This window comes from Amia ocellicauda, chromosome 10, assembly GCF_036373705.1.
Source record: "Amia ocellicauda isolate fAmiCal2 chromosome 10, fAmiCal2.hap1, whole genome shotgun sequence".
Lineage (NCBI taxonomy): Eukaryota > Metazoa > Chordata > Actinopteri > Amiiformes > Amiidae > Amia > Amia ocellicauda.
In genome coordinates this window covers 23,246,865-23,265,749 of record NC_089859.1, presented here as the reverse complement: position 1 = coordinate 23,265,749, position 18,885 = coordinate 23,246,865, and the positions used below count along the sequence as shown (strand labels likewise).

The 18,885-nt window shown below is 41.5% G+C and overlaps 3 protein-coding genes across 4 annotated transcripts; all 3 read right to left on the bottom strand.

Moving 5' to 3' along the window:
* Positions 1-1,939: 1,939 nt before the first annotated feature.
* malsu1 (mitochondrial assembly of ribosomal large subunit 1) lies at positions 1,940-4,066 on the bottom strand. Its single transcript, XM_066715585.1, has 4 exons — positions 3,698-4,066; positions 3,303-3,478; positions 3,101-3,182; positions 1,940-2,780 (listed from the first exon to the last, which is right to left on the bottom strand). The coding sequence occupies exons 1-4, from the start codon at positions 4,032-4,034 to the stop codon at positions 2,614-2,616; spliced, it is 762 nt and encodes a 253-aa protein (XP_066571682.1). The 5' UTR covers positions 4,035-4,066; the 3' UTR covers positions 1,940-2,613.
* A 701-nt stretch (positions 4,067-4,767) lies between these two features.
* gpnmb (glycoprotein (transmembrane) nmb) lies at positions 4,768-11,560 on the bottom strand. Its single transcript, XM_066715584.1, has 11 exons — positions 11,413-11,560; positions 10,245-10,385; positions 9,970-10,113; positions 9,515-9,691; positions 8,966-9,127; positions 8,459-8,785; positions 7,805-8,074; positions 7,398-7,503; positions 6,658-6,863; positions 6,448-6,538; positions 4,768-6,119 (listed from the first exon to the last, which is right to left on the bottom strand). The coding sequence occupies exons 1-11, from the start codon at positions 11,480-11,482 to the stop codon at positions 5,972-5,974; spliced, it is 1,842 nt and encodes a 613-aa protein (XP_066571681.1). The 5' UTR covers positions 11,483-11,560; the 3' UTR covers positions 4,768-5,971.
* Positions 11,561-14,220: 2,660 nt separating this feature from the next.
* On the bottom strand, positions 14,221-18,086 carry nup42 (nucleoporin 42). Of its 2 annotated transcripts, none has more exons than XM_066715582.1 (7): positions 17,814-18,086; positions 16,839-17,133; positions 16,597-16,685; positions 16,254-16,330; positions 15,496-15,582; positions 15,055-15,136; positions 14,221-14,914 (listed from the first exon to the last, which is right to left on the bottom strand). In XM_066715582.1, exons 1-7 carry the CDS (start codon positions 17,947-17,949, stop codon positions 14,412-14,414), a joined length of 1,269 nt encoding a protein of 422 aa, XP_066571679.1. In that variant the 5' UTR covers positions 17,950-18,086; the 3' UTR covers positions 14,221-14,411. The 2 variants fall into 2 exon arrangements, with proteins under 2 accessions (XP_066571679.1, XP_066571680.1); XM_066715583.1 differs by having other exon boundaries at positions 17,861-18,086.
* Between the last annotated feature and the right edge of the window lie 799 nt (positions 18,087-18,885).

The following is an 18,885-nucleotide window of genomic DNA, read 5'->3' as shown; positions in this document are numbered from 1 at the left end:
CAAGTGCAACAGATTTCATGGGTTTTTGTTAATTTTGTTTTCCAGTTATTGGATTGGGGGGAGGGTGGGGGGGATCAAAGCGTTTGAGCGCACTATAGATGTCGATTTTCTAAAGGATGAGTTTACATATCCAGCCGCTGTAAAAGGCCACAGTAAGCTACCTGGAAGGTTCAGAGTTCAAAGGTACTAACTTTCTATGTTGGCTTGCTTTAGAAGCAGCAGGGTTTATGCACATTTGCAAACTGATGGAATTTGTAGGTTTTTTTTTTTTTTTTTTTTTTTTTTCTCCTTTCTTTAAACCAGGAGACAAGGATCTAAGATGCCAGATTTTTTTTTTTTTTTTGTGCAGAATGTAAATATAATTTGATTGTGGTAAAGCTATTATGCATTCATGCTTTTACAGTAGAAACCTTCTCTGTCTACCTCAACTCTCAAATTGTGGCAGTGCATATGGTGCATAAAGACTGCTGTGTGTGGTCTCGCCAGAGCCATGCTAATACCTCTGAAACTTCTGTGATGTTTTTGTGCATGAGATCAGAAGCATGCTGCACTGATTTGAGGGGCACAACTTTGCATAACTTTTTTTTTTTTCTCACCATTTTTGATCTACCTCTTAGACATAATGAAATAGAGGCATTTCTACTTTAGGATAATTTCCCAAAGATCATTGTTAAATTACTTTTTAAAGCAACAAAAAAAAGAATGGTCTGAAGTTTTTGTTTTGCCTGCATTTATTCTTTACCGATTGATTTTAAAACCTCAGATGTATGCTGTAGCTTTAGTTTTTTTTTCCCTAGTTTTATTTGGCAGGGTGGCTTCTCATATAGTTTTAGACTATCTTCCTTATAGATTTTTGAAAGGTCAATAAAAGATTAGAATTCTGTTAATGGCTCAGTCAAAAGCCTGCTTTTTTTCCCCTCAATATAAAAATCTTTGACTTTTCTATTTTCTTGTCATACAGGTGCTGCATTTATATCTGCTGATTTATTTTGATTTAAATCGGTTCTATTTACATTTTTAGGCTGTATGGTGTGGTAAAATCATGTTTTCATTTTTTTCAAATGAGACTTAATTGGAATATTTGGGAATAGTTAGAAAGTAAATACTGTAAATGTGTGTTTGATATCAGCAAAGCATGAATCATTTCATCTGTACTGTGCCCCCAATGCAGCTCCACTTGTCAAATGCCTCTGAATAAAAATAAATTAGCTCCTATGAGGTGTTGTGTGTACCCTTCATTTTTCATGGTAAAACCAAATGTGGATTATGTTACTGTGCATACTTTCCCTCCTTAACTGACTTAGCCATTTCAATGATACCAGTTGCTGGATAGTAATTTTATACTAAGCTATTCTCTTCCATTTAAATCATATTTTTCACTACCAGTATCTATAAAATCACCTTCAGATTTATTTTCCTTGCAATCTCATGTCAAGTGTCATTCACATGAATCTCTAAATGTTTAACATTACCAGGGTGTATTTCTTTGTCCTTAAACATCCTTGTGATCTGTGATCTCGATGTGTTGGGGCTGAAGGTCGATCTTTAATGAGATTCAGGATCTTAAGTAGCAGCTGCGACTCAGTCATTTGACAGTAGTCAGGTAGTAATAAAAGTGCCAATTTTAAGTCATTAGATTCTATATAAACCATGGCATTATAAAGCACACATAGTGGTTTAAATATGGCATGTCTAGAAAGGTCATGGAAAGGGTTTTACTTATGACCACGCAGTGATAGTGGTGCAACTTTTGTATATCTGAATTCAATTAAACTGCTCACCCTAGTGCCTCCTATGTGTTTGTTGCTATTGTGTTACTTTTTAAACTCCCTCAATGAAAACAATACAGCATAGATGAAGAGAACCCCCTGTGTGTCTTAGGGGAGCAGGGACTGCCACCCAACTGTAATTTTAGCTGTATAAATAACATTTCACAATGTAATTAAATTCAATTTTATTTAAAATCCATTACTTAACTCTCCAGTTCAGTTTAGTTCACTTCTACACATTGACTCAAAGCCTTGGCACATATGACAAGTCCCATCCGTTATTCTCCAGCTGTGTGGAAAACCTTGACAAGGTTTGGAAGAGATTGTCTGAGACTCCGCTCCGGGATTATGATAAACCTAAATTCAGCCACACTTTTTTTGTTTACATGATCAGAATGTAATTAACGGTATACTGTGTAGTGGCTCAGACTATCCTATACAAACCCAATCAATAACTGCACTAATCAATTTAGAACTTTAAACTGAAGGTTCTTTCACAAACCCCCTGTTCTTCACAGCTGGCTGGACAAGAGACTGTATCTGTGTGTTAGATTGGTTAGTCATCAGGAGCCATTTTCACTATACAAATGCAACTGCTGTATGAATAAAACCAGTTTAATATGTACAAGAGCTTGACATTTTAGCTCTGTTGCCGATATTGTAAATGTTACTTCACTTTGCTAGTAAATTCACATTTAAAAAAGCACCCGTAAATTAAAACCCAAATAAAAGTGGCATTCTGAAATCCCTCTGTGGTTTGGGGGGGGGGGGGTCCACTCCGGGTCTCCAACAGGCCGCTTCACTATAGAAATTCTCTTCACAACAGTCTCAGGCTCCAGACGTCTCACTTGACGCCGTCGCTGCTGACCTCTGCGCTGTAGATGAAGTCGTCGGGGAGGCTTTCGGGGGGGATGCTGGCCAACTGCTCGTCATAGGATCGCAGGGTCCACAGCTTCTCCAGCTCATATAACTCTCTGCATTCCGGCAGCATGAAGTGAACCACAATATCCCCTGCGACCAAGAACAAGAGCGTGAACAACCCTGGACAGAAAAGGACAAGAGGCCTGCAACTACCACCACAGAAGAAACGATAACGTTTCACATCAAAGTTTCTACAAGTGTTTTGGATATTTTGGTTCACTGGTCACAAGCTAACAATTACTTCTACTTTCCATATGCTTGTTCAACAGGCTCTTATAGGATACTGTATGTTTGATGTTACTCAGAGATGATAGACTGTCCTCCACACCTCGATGTGAGTCAAGTGCCTAAAGATGGCACTGCAGGACTTCATTTGAGATGCAGAAGTCTTTTAAAAAGCATTGCATTACCAAAATCTATGCACGACCAGTCATCTGAATCCTTGCCCTCGATGCGAACGTGTGGGTTGTCGTCCCCCTTGATGTGCTTGTACTGCAGAGGAAAGCGAGTAGTGGTTGGGGTTAGGAATACGTTACAGGAAAAAAACACGATTTCTCTGCAGAACACAAACATTGATTGCCCCATCAGAAGATGAATCCACATTAAACTCACCACTTTGATCGCATAGTGGGCCATGGCTCGCAGGTGCCTCGTTGAGGAACAACTTACTACCACGAAGTAGTCGGCGTACTTCATGGTCTGCGGCACTTTAATAACACAGACATCGGCCGCATTCTCCTGCCGCAGAAGGGCCACCAGGATATCGATACTGAAAACAGGATCCGGACCTGCGTTAGGGAAGACATCAACATGAACATCTACCAAACCACTGTCAATACCCGCTTGATGACGGGAGCTCATGTTACACTTCAGTACACCTGCAAGACACGTTTGCGCTTCACTCGAACTGCATTTGTAATAGTTATGGTGCATCGTGCGTAAGAGACCGAGATTCTTACAGAGTGTTGTATTATGTATTATATTATGCATTACCGCACGTCACTCACCCGTGCTTTTTGTCCAATAATCCACTTCGTTCACGTCTAAATCGCCAGTGCTGAACTCACTCGACGCGTCTGTGCGACCTTGAAAATCCGCGTAAAGCCTCTTTACCGACACAGAGCTGCCCACACTGGAAAAGCACCTCCATCGTCGGACGAGTAAAGGAAAAGGTCCATGTGCTGTAATGCGTTGATGCAAAGCGTGGTTTTGCACAAACATTCGGCCATTATAACAGGTTAAGTTGTTCGTATGTATAATTGGACGCAGTCTTTTGGTCCACTTAAGAACAGCTACAGAATTCATAGTGTTAGTCTGTCTTTCAGTCAATTCCACTTCAAACATGTGTTCTTTCCATCAACAGGAAGAAAGTCTCACCTTCTGCCATCCTATTGGTCAAGAGCAAGGAAGTCTCGCCCTCTGAAGTCCTATTGGTCAAGAGCAAGGAAGTCTCGCCCTCTGCCGTCCTATTGGTCAAGAGCAAGGAAGTCTCGCCCTCTGCCGTCCTATTGGTCAACTTGCAGGAAGTCTCTCTCTCTCTCTGCCATCCTATTGGTCAAGAGCAAGGAGGTCTCGCCCTCTGCCGTCCTATTGGTCAACTGGCAGGAAGTCTCTCTCTGCCGTCCTATTGGCTATCGGCATCTGCAAACTGACGTGCGAATAACTGGCTCTGGCGGCGCGTTCAAAAGCCTGCCCTGTGTTTCATATTTGTAACGATTTTATTAAAGTAATCATAATTATACAGTAGGATTATTTCTGACATACGCAAATGTAAATAATTCCGAGCTTCATTTTATTGGAATATGAATCTTGTTGATACGAATAGATTGTCAATCTGATTATAACATCTGGTAAGTGGTGTTTTAAAAAGTTCACTTTAACATTATATAAATTACATAGTTTGATTTTAAAAACAATAATACAAAATGTGAAAAAAACAACAACATTTGGCTTGGTTGGAATATAATCTCATTCTGATATATTACGTGTGATAAGGGTCCTTTGTAAAACAACTCTTAAGAGCAAATTCGTCTGGAAATGATCCATTATAAATAATAACATACAATATAAGTCAAAATAAATAGTAAATTAAGTTTATTGATGACGTTAATAAGTCTTTTACAACCGTAGGCAAAAAGGTATGTATAGTACAGCGTATAGTGGTTCAAAGAGATTACAAACTGGATAAGGTCGGTCGCTCACAAAATCAATAAATTATCGGGTATGGTAATGAATTAAAAATGATGATCCGTTATAAAAAAAAAATTGTTGAAAGAATTAAAACACACAAACAGTAAGACAGATCTTCTGTGCTTTACAGATTTGAATATCATTTTAATGTTTACAACTGATTTAAATCCTAGTTTAAATGCCTAAATGTATTGATTGTATAAACAAGTCGTTTCAAATATGCCTTTTCCTTTGAGCAGCTATTGCCATGTGTTTAAAGGGGGACAGATTCAGATGTTAAGGCTAAATGCCTTTAAACATCATTCGAGGACATGTGGTCACTTTCTTCTTTCAGCAAATATCCTACTCTGAGTTCCTCAACATTTAAGCTTTCTTCATCCCTACCACATCCCTGCTAACCCCTTCCCTTAGGCTGAGTGTAATAAGGAGTTTTTTCTACTTCCTCTACTTTCCTATCCCAACTACATTTTCTAAGCTCAGACACTTAATCTTTTCAGTCAAGCTGATGGTCTCTTTGGGAGTCAGTATGCTGGTCTGGGGTTGTAGTAAATAAAGGCATGTGGCAAAGATTTATTCATGTAAAAAAAGAAGCAAAGCGGAAAGTAGAATTCAGTGTTTTACTCCTTAAATTGTAGGTTGCCAATTGCCTTTCACACGTCTCAGATCTGAAACCCAAGTTTTTAATTCACCTCGCGTATGTGCCAGTCCGGAAATTCAGACCATGAGAGAAAATAAAATAAAAAACAAAACTAATGCTAGATTCGTAATACTCTTCAAATTCCATTCACAGATAGTCAGTTTTGTACGCCACACTTGTGTGGATTATAGTTAGATATGTATTCCAACAATAACAATAGTCTTGACGTTTCACCTCCCTGCCCAACCCCTTTTCCATTCAGTGACGGCTATTAGAACAAAGTAATGAAAAATTACAAAATAATACTGTTTTATTAATTAAACATGTTAAAAAGACTCTCACCGTGGAAAACAAATAATAAATGACTCAAGTGTCCAAATTAAATGTCCTCGGAAAGCATGAGTGACAGTGAGTGCACGCTTCAGAGCATTGCTTCTCCCTGGCGGACAGAGCTCTAGGGGGCCGGCTTGTCCTGCAGCAGGGGGCTCCTCTCCTCGCTGCCGGGGAAGAGTACTGTCTTGAGCTGACTGAAGTACACAATCATTCCCTCAGAGCTGCCACCGCACAAGGGTCTGCTCAATGGTTTGTACTCCTTGTAGCGCCTATATGAAGCAGCAAGAGGGAAATTAAGAGAAGTTAGATATACATAGAAAAACAACTTCACTAAGTTTGACTGTGGTTACCATCTCCAAAGCAGTAGCTGCCATTTCCCCTTTCAGACTGCAGGAGCTGGTGGGGGGGAGCTCTGGCAGGGCCATAACAGAGGCCACAGAAAGACTAACGGCACTGCGGAGAGGAGGGAGTGGGACAGACCATGGGATGCTGTGATGGAGTTTCTACTGAACATTCAACTTGTATAACAAACTTCAAACAATCCCAGAAAACAGAGGTATGGCATTTATTTATGGGGCAGTTAATTGAGTGTCTCACCTGTAGACTATAAAGGAAACAGCCACGACAAGGGCCACAAGGACAGCCCCAGCGATCAGCACAGTCTCGGTTGCTGGAATGTGCCTGGATTCTGTAATCGACAAGAAAGTAATAGAGACGTGTGAACTGAGTGACTGAAAAGGTTACACATAAAAACACAGATTAAGAACAACCGTCAACCAAAAATAAATAAGTGAAACATAAACGTACCTTTCCCCACAGTCACATGTGTGCTGGCCAGGGCGAGGCTCTGAGAATCAATCAGGGTGACGTTGACGCAGTAGGTGCCAGGCTGGCTGAAGGTCCTCTGTATTGTTAGCTGGCAGTCTTTGGAGGGTGGGATGTTCTCACAAGTGATGTTCATCACCTCCTTACAAGTGGCGTCTGATATGATGGTGCAGGCAGATGAGGGAAGACTAACACAACATCAAAAAACAAGAGGCAAAGCAAACAGAGCTAAACCACAGGAAGTTGCGTGACATAATTTCAAGACATGTATTTAAAACTTTAATGTAATCAGTGTTCTTTATTTGATAATATACAAGCATCTTAATCTAAGGCCCATGGCAGTGCATGTAATCTAATTCTTGGGGGATTTCAAAAACAAACCCTGAAGAGGCTATAAGGAGAGAGACTTCAGTTCTCAGTAGAGAAGAGTTGAGTCTCAGGTTAAGTTACAAATATTCCATAAGATTTCATATTACCGGTATACAGAAGGCAAACAGTTACAGAGTTCATACTGGCAGTTCAGTGAGAGTATAGACAGAGGGGTGCAGAGAGAGCCAAAGAGAACATGCCTCTCCTAGACTCAATAGGAACAGCAAGATACTTCTCGTTAAAAATGCAAAAGAGGCTTATGATTTTCCTCAGAGCCACATCTCCGTTTTCCACTCCAGTAAAGGTACAGGTGTAAGTCTCCGTCTGGGCCGAGTTTACATCCTGGCACTCACCTGCCCGTGCACTTCACCAAGAAGTCCACAGTGATGTTGGTCACTTGGGTCGTGGAGACCTCCACAATCTTGTTTGCCTGGATACTCTGCACTGCAATAACCCCGTCTACAAACAGGAATGATTTAAAAAGCTTCATGTTGAAGTATTTATACTGTAACGACCAAAGTGTCAAGGAGCAGGCCATGCTGCGATCAGTCGGGCAGGGAGGACTACATGGGGACAGGGACCCCTACAGGGCGGTGATGGGGATGCACCGAGGAGCTAAAAGCTCAAATCGAGAGCCTCTTTAGATTACCCAGCTCTATTCAAAGGGTTGAAGACAAAGGGCAAGGAAGATGTCCATCCTGTCCCCATTAAAATACAGTGGCACTATTATTTGCAACATAGCTGCTCACATACTACTCACCAACAATAATAAGGTCCTCTTCAAAGTTGCCATACATGAACCGCAGGCAGTCCGCGCCGTCTCTCTGCAGCAGGGTGCTGGTGAGGGTGGCGTTGCCCATGGAAGCCGTGCTGTTGAGGGCAGTCGTCGCTTCCACCGTGGCAGTCGTAGAGGGTAATTCAGTAGTATTAGTAGTAGTAGGAGGTTCAACTGTAGCATTAGTAGTAGTGGGAATTTCAGTAGTTGTCGTTTGAGCCACAGTTGTAGTGTGAGGAGAAGTGGTAGCTACAGCTAAGGGGATGGGAGAAAGAGTGGATGCCATTAAACCTTTTTAAACCAAGTCCAATCTCACAAAAGTAGATGAAACGGATGTGCAGCCGATTCATTTTCAAAGTCGTTCCAAAAGACCTGCACATTCCTGCCCAAAATTCCCCATGACACATTTTCCCCTTAATAATGTCAGCAAGCTAGCAGTCTTAGCGGTTCAGCTTGGGTTGCTGAAGTCCGTATTGACGTTAAGCCTGTTGTTGTGGGCATCTCCTGTAGCGAAAAATTATAATAGTTAATATTCCACTGTCCTAGACTGAGCTGAAACTGACCAATTATATTAGTGGGATCAACCTCAGCTCTGGGAATCATTATGCAGGATTCAGTGAAAACGTTTGACAGTCGTACCCGTAGTAGGCCTGGGTGTGGCAGTCGTGTGGCTTGTGGGCGACGGCGTAGGCGGGGGACAGGGCACGGGGAAGGCCGCCTTGACCGTGAGTTTGACCGTAACGTTCCCCAGCAAGTTATATGCGTGAGTGGCCACCGTGCTGTGCGTGATGAGCCGGTTGCCGTCGTCGAAGTCCCAGATGTAGTTGACTGTAGCGCTCTTCTGCAGGTAGTGGCTGGGGTCGTGCAGCTGGACCTTGAAGATGATATCCGATCCCTTGATGAACACGTTGTCGGAAGAGTTGCGGTCGTGTTTCTGTGATATGTTCACAGCGAAGGGAATCTGGTCTGTGGCAAACAAAATGACATGTCAAAACAGAGGCAGCTGAACACTGAAGAGGCAGGATAGCAGAGGGAAGGAGAGGTTTAGCTCTTGTTCCTAGTCCTGTAACCTTCTGACCTCACTCTACTTCTCAACAAAGACAGTCAACAACATCTCTGCAATACTTCTTCGGGGACTCTCCTTACCGGTGACAAAATAGATGTCGTTTGCAGTCGCGGCTGGAGTGTACTTCCTGCGTTCGCGCTTGTGATATACAAGGACCTCCATCATCTCTGCACCGAGAGTCATGTTGGTTGTGTTTAGGGTGATGCTGGAAACCGAGCCTCCACAGGTTTGGTAGTACTGACCTACATGAGTGGAGACAATTGCACAAGGTTACGAAGGAAATCATTTTGGTACACTGACCGCATTCAGGAGTTATGTTTTCCACAAAATGCCGTCCATGCTGCCAATACTAAATTTACTTGTTGTCCATGTTGAAGTAACAGGGGATAAGTCAACAAAACTAAGAACGTGTCAACAATAAAAGTCTTGCAGTTGATCACCCTATGCAGGAATCAAATGTCAATTTGTGTTACAGGGCATTCGTTGCATATTACAGCAATTCAGTTCAAAGAAGGCCCACTGAACATGTGATACTTAATATGGACAAATAAGGAAGAAAAGGTCAAGAAGTAATTCCTCCAGAACCTGTTTCAATGTCCACGGCGGACTCCCACCACAGAGAGACTCACCCATGGTGTGCCACACATACACGAAATTCCTTCTCCTCCAGTCGTGGGACTGTGGGAACGGTTTCCCGTCTGGGAACACGTTACACGTGGACAGGTCTGTGCAGTTCCCAAAGCCGTAGTCGTCAAGCCAGGAGGTCCAGTTGTAGACATACTGACCAGGACGAGCCACGCCGTCTGCTGTTGCAGAAGAGTGGGGGGACAAATTCACACCTGTGTGCCGTGCAGGAGGAGGTTTCAAACAGGAAAGGCCTTGAGGGTGGGACACTACTCACACCAATTAATTTTACTCCAGGATTGTAGTTAGAATAAAGTTTAAAGGTACAGCAATCACAATACCAGTGCTCTGGATGTTTATGGATCATGTTTAGATCAGTACTACCCCCCCAGCCCAGTACACAGCCCCCTTTTGACTTACACTTCTGTCAATGATTTTCTATGAACTTTAACACTCTCACCATCGCTGCAGTGCTTGTCATACACCAGGTCTCCGTTAGAGTCTTCTTTTTGACATTTAGGAAACTCCAGCGTGGTCGTGAATGTGATGCTGGATCCGATCAAGGCTGGGCTGTCGCTGGTCAGGTGTGGGACAATGGTTCTCCCTGCAGAAGGGCAGCAATAAAACTGAAGCTGTCATTGCTGTGCTTGAGCGAAATCATTTTTTTCAAGAAGCATCTCCTCACACTAAGACCGACTGGTTCTGTTTTTAAAAGACAGAACCATCAGTTTTTACCTCGTCCTCTTCGCAGGTCGTTTGCCTTGAAGCCCGGGTAGAGGCCAGTGTTCCAGTAGTTGGAGTCTGGCGACCAGCCCTTCAGATGGGGGTGTTTCACAGAGTCTGATCGCGAACCAAAGGGCATCATATCAGAAACCCCTGAGGAGGAAAAAATATATAAGATATATTAGCCCTGTTCTTTATTTATTTTGGAAATTATGCTTTGAATATTTAAAACCCTTTGGAGAAAATAAACAAACATAAATAAATCAATCCCAATCGTTGGCAAGAATAGGTCAACCCAACCATCTAACTAGACTCACAAGACTTCCCATCAGGTGGCGTTTGTCTGTCGTAATTAGGTTCATGAGACCAACTTAATAACCGTCGGTTCCTTATTAGGGGCAAATCTTTTCAGCGCCAATAACACCAAATGTAGTAAAATAACTTTTTAGCAAAGGTTATGCCAAACTTAATGTGCTTTAATGTACATTAAAAAATACAAATTGATAACAATTTTAATAAATTCAGGATATCAGAAATCATTTAAAAAACTTTTCAAACCCCAGTTAGTAAACAAATGCTCAACTGTTAGGTAACTTAATGTTTTACTAAATTAAAAGTATTAAGCATTGCGTAATTGATTTAATTAAATAACACAAACCTGTCATCAGGGTTGCCAACTCCTGGATGTGGGTTCAAAACCAATCAAACTAACCATTGCGACCAAAAGCACAGGTGCAGCTGTACTGTACCAGTTCATGAAGCAAACAAACTAACAAAAACAAACTTTAAAACAGTATTAAAGCTGAATGAACTATAGCTGCTGATCCTTGTCCAGCAAATTGGCTTCTGTATAAAACATTGCATTATGCTGTATTCCTTATGTTGGGTTAAAACACACCTAACTGTGTAACTGTTTACTTGCATTGCACTGGTTGAATTCAGCCACACAAAGAACATTTTAAAGTAAATTCAAGATCATAATAATAATAATGATAATAATAATAATAATAATAATAATAATAATAATAATAATAATAATAATAATAATAATAATATTTACACATCGGTAACTTCATATGAAATATACCCATCTGTGATGCAAAATTTGACATTTTCCTTAATCTTAATACACAAGCACTTGTTGTATTATTATTGTATTATGAAATAAACTTGTACTTACTTTTCCGGCCATTGACTCCTGATATTACAAATGCACAGAGCACACACAGTAACAGCTGTAGTCCTCCCATGCTAGACTTATTACCAGTGAACCAGTGCGACTTGAGCCCTCGACTGCTTAGGGATGAACCGTGTACCCTTTCTTTGGTCGCTTCATCCTTTAATGGCTTGAGAAAACATCATGTGATGTTTTTAATGAGAGACATCTGATTTTGCATTGGGGGGACCCTTCCGTGTGCTTAGCCACAACTCATGCCAGTGACTCACCCATTTAACCCTTTACTTTCTTGCCAGGGATTAAAGATCTGCAGATTTGCTCATACAAAAGAGCAAATGTTTATACTGCTCTTATCATCCTGAGCCACGGACTGGATTTTATGATATATTTGAATTGTGTACAATGACAATTTCATGGATAGTCATGGATATGGATATTACAATTATAGTTTACCTCATCTACATTAAACACAAAATAAATCAGACAAAGGAAGGGGACTAAATAAAATGTAAATTGAAACCAAATAAAACAAATATGTAACTGGTTTCTTAGAAGGCAAACATTGCCTGTGGATATGCTTTTATTTTATGTATGCCTTAATAAATGTAAGAACTCCACTATTATTATTTTCTACATTCGACTTTTTTAAACATGTATACTTATTTCATAAAAATGTGATGTATGAAAGCATTGTAAATACTGAGTACACCATATTTTGAACCAGTGCTTTAAGTTCATATTAATCTATGAAGCAGACAAATAAATGTATTTACCAATATAAAAAACAGTATGGAAATATATTTTTCCAGAATTTCGAGCATCATAGTTTAGGGGTTGTGTCATTTGTCTGTTTGGGTGAATTATGAACAGTGGGCTCAAGTTTAAGTGTGAGATGATGCTGAAGACATTTTGGACTTTGTAGGGCTAATGTTAGGTTTCCTAAACAATTTCATGTTCAATTTAAGAATGGGTTTTAAGTGCTATTTTTCAACCTCCAAAAAACAAGGTCTGTATGACTTCATCTATACAAACCAGCCCTACAATGAAGGATAAATTGCCTTTATAAAATGTTATCTTGGCACTTGTTTATTCTTTGTTTCATTTATAAATCTGGAGAATAGATTAAAACTCAAAACAGAAAACACAGATGCCGGCACAACTGTCACACAATCTCGGCCAGAGAAAAGGATGCAGCTTGACCAGACAGATGTCTCTCTGTGGTCTTCCTGCTGTTCTTCAGATTGAGGAACTGCCCGCTCACAAGACTGATGCAGAAATGCAAGACTAGCGCTCTACTTCTGTTGAGCAACGGACGACCGTTTCAGAGGAGCAAATGACTCGAGCGCATCTCAACCCCGTGAGCAACACACAATTCTCCCTGCTCAACACAAACGTGTAGAACAGTCCTAGAGTAGTGGGTTTCGATTGATGGAAATAACACCGACGATGAACAGGTGTAGATGTGCCAGGATCGATATTAAACTTGTATAATTACTAAAGCACTTTCACACGGGTCTATGAAGCTAATTAGCAGCAGCAGTTAACTGTAACACAAAAGCAAACAACATACGATTGTTTAGTAAAAAGCACTGACAGAGACAAACCGATAAACTTGTATACAACACAATGTTTTTCTGAAGGGAGGCATTTCCGTGGTTTTATTTGATTTATTGATGTGTTTAATTAAGCAGTGACTTATGTATCACTTAGGATGCACTTTGTTTTAAGGGTTCCCATACCAGCAATATAAAGAATAAATTGTCTGCATCTTCAAAAGCCTGCCACCATAAAAACCACAAGAAAATACTGTATTCTTGTATCAGCTCATCCTTTGCCCGAGGAGACACACCCTGTTCACTTTTCTATTGATGTTTGAAATGATATTTGCAATTTTCCAAATGTACATTAAAAAAAAAAAGGCACATGATTTTTGTTTTTTACCCCAACCTTCCTTTATCTGCCATGTGGACAAGAAATCACATGGGTATGGGAAAGAGGCAAAATAGGATCTGGTAAGCAATGGCTTTCTGTATTTTTTCCTGTACATTTACTACCTCCTCATTTACAATACAGTGACTGTAAGTGTAACAGAGGTATTGATTTAAAAACCTGACAAACTGTCTACAAATGCAAGACAAGTTTCTATGCACCAACTAAATAACATGGCTTCTATATTCGTTTTGTACAATATTAGAGGCATATACATTCATATCTATTATTCTTTCATAGTAGTTTTAATTAAAAAGGTAATGTTTTAGCCTTTCATAACATTCCCCTCACAAGGAAAGTAGTAATCTGTATACAGTGAGGCATTATATAATGGATACATATTAAAAGAGGCCCAAATTACCTGTATTTATTGCTTACCTTATTTATGGTTGAATGAAAGATTTTGTCAAGACTAGTTACTACCCAAGAATCATAGGAAACTCCTATTTAGGTGTATTATATATACAGCTCTGGAAAAAATTAAGAGACCACTACATATCTGTCTTAAATCAGCATCTCTACATGTATGGCAGCCATTCCATTTCATTCATATTTTTATTTGGAATTTGGGAGAAATGTTGTCAGTAAAACAAAAATGTTCATTTTACCCCAACACATACCTATAAATAGTAAAACCAGAGAAACTGATAATTTTGCAGTGGTCTCAACATTGTTTTCCAGAGCTGTATATGCATCTATATAGATATTTATATACACACACTTTGAAGGTATTACACCTTTCCTAAAAGTATTGTAAATAAATGAATGTTAGATGTATCAGTGTATACATATATATACTGATCTCACAGATGAGTCTACATGTGAACAATCATTCCTCATTTTAATTCACTTTCATTACATCGCCCTGTTAGCAGCACAGAGCCACAGGCAGATGAGTCTTTTGTTTTGGTGGACTGCAGCAGAAAAGCATCACTTTTAAAAATAAATCTTTATTTAAAAAGAAAAAGTCCTCAGCCAACAGAACACGTGATATCAGTGAACAGATGCAGGTCTTAAACAGACAGCAGGTCCGCGGGGGGCGGCCGTAGGGGGATTTTGCCCAGGGTGAATCTTTTCTCTCCAAACTCCTTCAGCTCCTCGGCGCTCAGCTCGCTCTGCGGGGTGAACAGCTTCCCCGTGGCGGCGCCTGTGCTGGCCGAGGCCACGGCCGTCGAGCCGCTGCCCCCAAACCCGCCGCCCGACTGTCCGAAGGAGTTCGTGGGGGCGGCGACAGACGAGGGAGCGGCGGACGCCCCGAAGCTCGACGAGAAGCCGAACCCAGAGGGAGCGCCGAAGCCCGAGGGCTGTTCCTTGTCTGCTGTGGGGGCGGCGAAGGAGAAGGAGGCAGCGGAGGCGGGGGCAGAGGTGCTGCCGAAGCCGGATCCCGATGCCCCGATCGTGGGCAGGGGCTGGCTGGCCACCGTACCCCCCTGTGTGGCTGCACTCCCGAAGCCGCCGGTGGGCTGGAAACTGAAGGTGCTGCTGCTGCTGCTCTGTGGGGCCCCGGCGCCAAACCCTGGAGACAGAACAACATGCACTGAACAGCAGCTCTTGTCTACAATTAGAAACATCTCAGTGAACCAGTTTTGAGTTTCACTAAACATAAGTGTGACTAAACCTAAATAAAGCACAAACATGGGGGGAAAAAGACATTACCTCCTGATCCGAAGGAGGACGATACCAGGGCACCAAACTGCACGGAGGATGGTTTAGGACTGGGATTAGTCAGCTCTGAAATCTACAAACACACAAATTAAAACAAACATTCTGACACACATTCATAAAACTAGTCTTTGTCCGGTTGTATATGCATCTGAACCTTAATCTTTAAAAAACATGTTGCTGCGAAAACACAAATTGTTCCTCACAGTGGCATTTCAGGTCCTTTAGCACTAAGCACAAGCAACTATCCACAGACTCAGGATAAACATGGTTTGATGTTTGAGGGGTTCAGAGCTATAAATAATCAGCTCTGAGTTATAGTAGTCAGCAATAATACCCCCATCACAGGACAGTGTAATAGTACACAAATGTGAACTGGAGTGTGTAGTTTGTGTACCCACAATGTAAGGGGAGTGAACGAGATGTCAATCTTACCAGATCCGCTCGTGTCGCCGAGTTCTGGGTCTTTAACTCCAGCAGTCTGTTCTTCCATTGATTTATGAGCTGTTGGACTGAATTCACCTAAAAACAAAAGGGTTATCTAACTGTATGTAAGGTAGGACTGCATTACTTATTAAAGTGTTAACATTACAGATCAATGAACCCAGAAATATTAAATCCCTTCAGTTATTTTCATTTTTGGTACCAGATAGGCAGTTATATTAGTAACTGACTCATGCTGTTATAATAATGAGCAGCACAAGCTCTGCTTATTGATGCAGGTCCCCAGCGGTCACATGGCAAAGACCTTTGATTCTTAATAAAGGTCACAAGCTGGGGAATTCAATAGGCCACACTATGGAGGTCTTCCAGTAGTCAGTATTTCCAGGACTTCAGTACTAATGTACGGTGGCCCTGAGGTGCCAATCACAACAACAAATCGAAAAACACAACAACAAAAAGGATTGGCCCTGAGATGCAAAACAAAATAATGACATTAACTTTAAACCGGAAAGGGAGGTTACCTAGGCACCGATGTACCCTGATTGGAGGAACGACATGTCAATCATTGTGGTGAGGAGCTGTTTGGTTTGGAGCTTAGAGTTAATGCTGTTGTGTTTTCTTATCTGTTATTTTATTTCGCAGTTCATTGTTGTGTTTTGCACTAATGTCTTGTTATTCAGAAATATTTACAGACTAGAATCGATCAACAAAATCATCCAAAGCCATTTGAATGAAAGAGGTGGTCTCACGTAATTCTGCAGATCTCCGGATGCCCTGCTGTTGTAGTACTCCAGTCGCAGCTCTTCTGGGGAGAATTCAGGAAAGCCTGGGTGACAGAGGTTAAATGATCATCAGACAGCAGCACAATGTCGCCCCCCGCCCCCCCCCGATGGAAGACAACATCTTGGAAGTGTTATTAAGACTTCTTAAATGTTTTAAAAAAACAAAAAAACACAACAGGATGTGAACAAGGAAAAGAAACATTACAGGCACATACACAGATGGTGAACAATAACATTTTCTTTCCCCTCGCCGGTGTGAGAAATTAATAAATACTTTATACAAATACAAGAGAACAATGGCAGCAGTTACCCGAGATAGAGTTCTTGAGAGCAGAGTAACAGGAGAATATCCACTGTCCCGAGCTCTCCCACGACTCCATGTCTTTCTTGATCGTGTCCCTTTAGCAAAAAGAAACCAAGGAATTATTTTTAGTCTACTACAGTTTAAACAAAACAAAAAAAGGGATAAAATGACATTCCTGGAATACTTAATGAGGCTACACAACAACACACTGACTTATGTAACAGTGTGTGCGTGCGTTAGCTACTTACAGATGTTTTTCCGCATCATCTCCGGCGCTGCCTCTGTCAAAGTCTTGCTGGGTATTCAACGCAGAGAAGTGGTTCTGTGAGGAGAAGCTGAAACTGGAGCTCCCCGTGTTGGAAAAGCTCTTCCTGCCCTCGTCAGCCTGTCCAAACCCTGAGGGGCCCCCAAAACCACCCCTGGCTTCATCTCTCGCTCCCCCGCCTCTGCCCCAGTCCCCCTGCCTGGAGAAGGACGACGCCTGGATGTATTCAGAACCAGGAGTCCTCTGTGAGGGGTTGATCCACACTCTGTTCCCAAAGCCTGGCAAACAAAGAAAATATATTTACATAAGGTAAACCAATTAAAGGCAAGGGTGTGCATTTACTTTTCACTTCAAAATCAAGTCAATCCAATTTTAAATTAAAGGTCTGCCATTGTCCCTGAGGGAACTGAACCTTTTCACCCTGGAACAGAGGAGACTACGTGGGGACTTGATCCAAGTCTTCAAAATCATGAAAGGCATCGACCACATCAAACCAGAGGAGCTTTTCCAGATCAGCAGGGACACACAGACCCGGGGACACAAATGGAAATTGGGCTTCAAGGCATTCAAGACAGAAAACAGGAGACACTTCTTCACACAGAGAGGCGTCACAATCTGAACAAACTCCCCAGCATAAAGGCAAGTTACAGGATTAGGTGACATGATGGCAGACCAGCTGGAGGACAGACACTCATAATGGGGTTACTGGGACACAGACAGCTGGAGGACATGCGACCCGAGCAACGACCACACACGAGCAAACTGTCGTGTTTTTTGCAAGTAGATTGAGGAACGGTATTAATGAAGTCGAGTTTAGTTAACATGGTGTATTTAATAACCCAGTTTTCATCGCGTATTATAGGTCGGTGACGCAACTTAAAGACCGCGGTTAGTAAAGTCTGTCACAGCGGTCCGGCCGTTGAACGAACTCCAAACACAAACAAACACGACGTCACACCTCCGCCGCCTCGGCCGCTCTGCTGCCGGGTCTGGTAGCTTCCATACCCGCCTCCGCCGCCGTCCTTCGGGTGCTCATTCCAGCACTTCTCGCCGTAGCGACATCTCCCCTGAAGAAAGAAACTGCACACCGTCATCGCTAAACAGGTCCGAGATTAAATCTCTTAAGCGGTGGCAGTCTCCCATTTACCCCACGGGTGATGCTAAGCTACCAGTCCACGCCAAGTTGCGAAGATCTGCGGCTTTACGTTCGTTACGCCAGCACACTGCGCCCTGCGTTATTAGCAATTCAGAGTCCGGGGCCAGCAGATAACTTGCCCGTTTACTGAGAACCCCAATCCGGCCCGGCAACGTGTATTTCTATTACCATAAACGCAGGACGTCTTTCGTCGCATGTCAATGACGCCATTTGTTTGACCCTCCGCCTGTGTGTCAGTCGTTTGCCAAGTCTAAATATGGGCGATATGCCCCACTTTTCTTTATTGTAATTATCAAGAAAACTAAATCCTACCACAATCTACTATATAAAGTTAGGAGACCATTTCTCCAAAGGAAATGTATTTGTATAATATCCCGTCTAAGCTGATTTAGAAGTCAGTTGCAACTTGTATTTTTGTGAAGACCAAAAAAATACCCATTCTCGATCACTGAACTTTTAAGATTTCAGTTAATACACGGTTAAAATGACAAGCCCAACTTATGTAAATTATTCATCATCTATGTACATTTGTAAAGTGTAAAATATGTTAATTTGCCATATTTTGAACAGGTGTATTTGTAGTAATTTTACATAAAAGACCTTTTTTTTTTGTATTATTTTTATTTCTTGGCAGACGCCCTTATCCAGGGCGAATTACATCATAAGCGCAATCCATCACTAGATGCCAGAAATCATTTATGTTTCATTAGTATTAAATAAATATTCTGCATACATATGTGACTTACATTTACTCTGTCCAGTTTTAAATACCTGATCTCTGCTAGCAACAAATGATTTGAGTTGAACAACTTTACATTTTACACTCCTCAGATGAAATAATTCACAATTATTGTTTTTGCAGACTTTACAATCT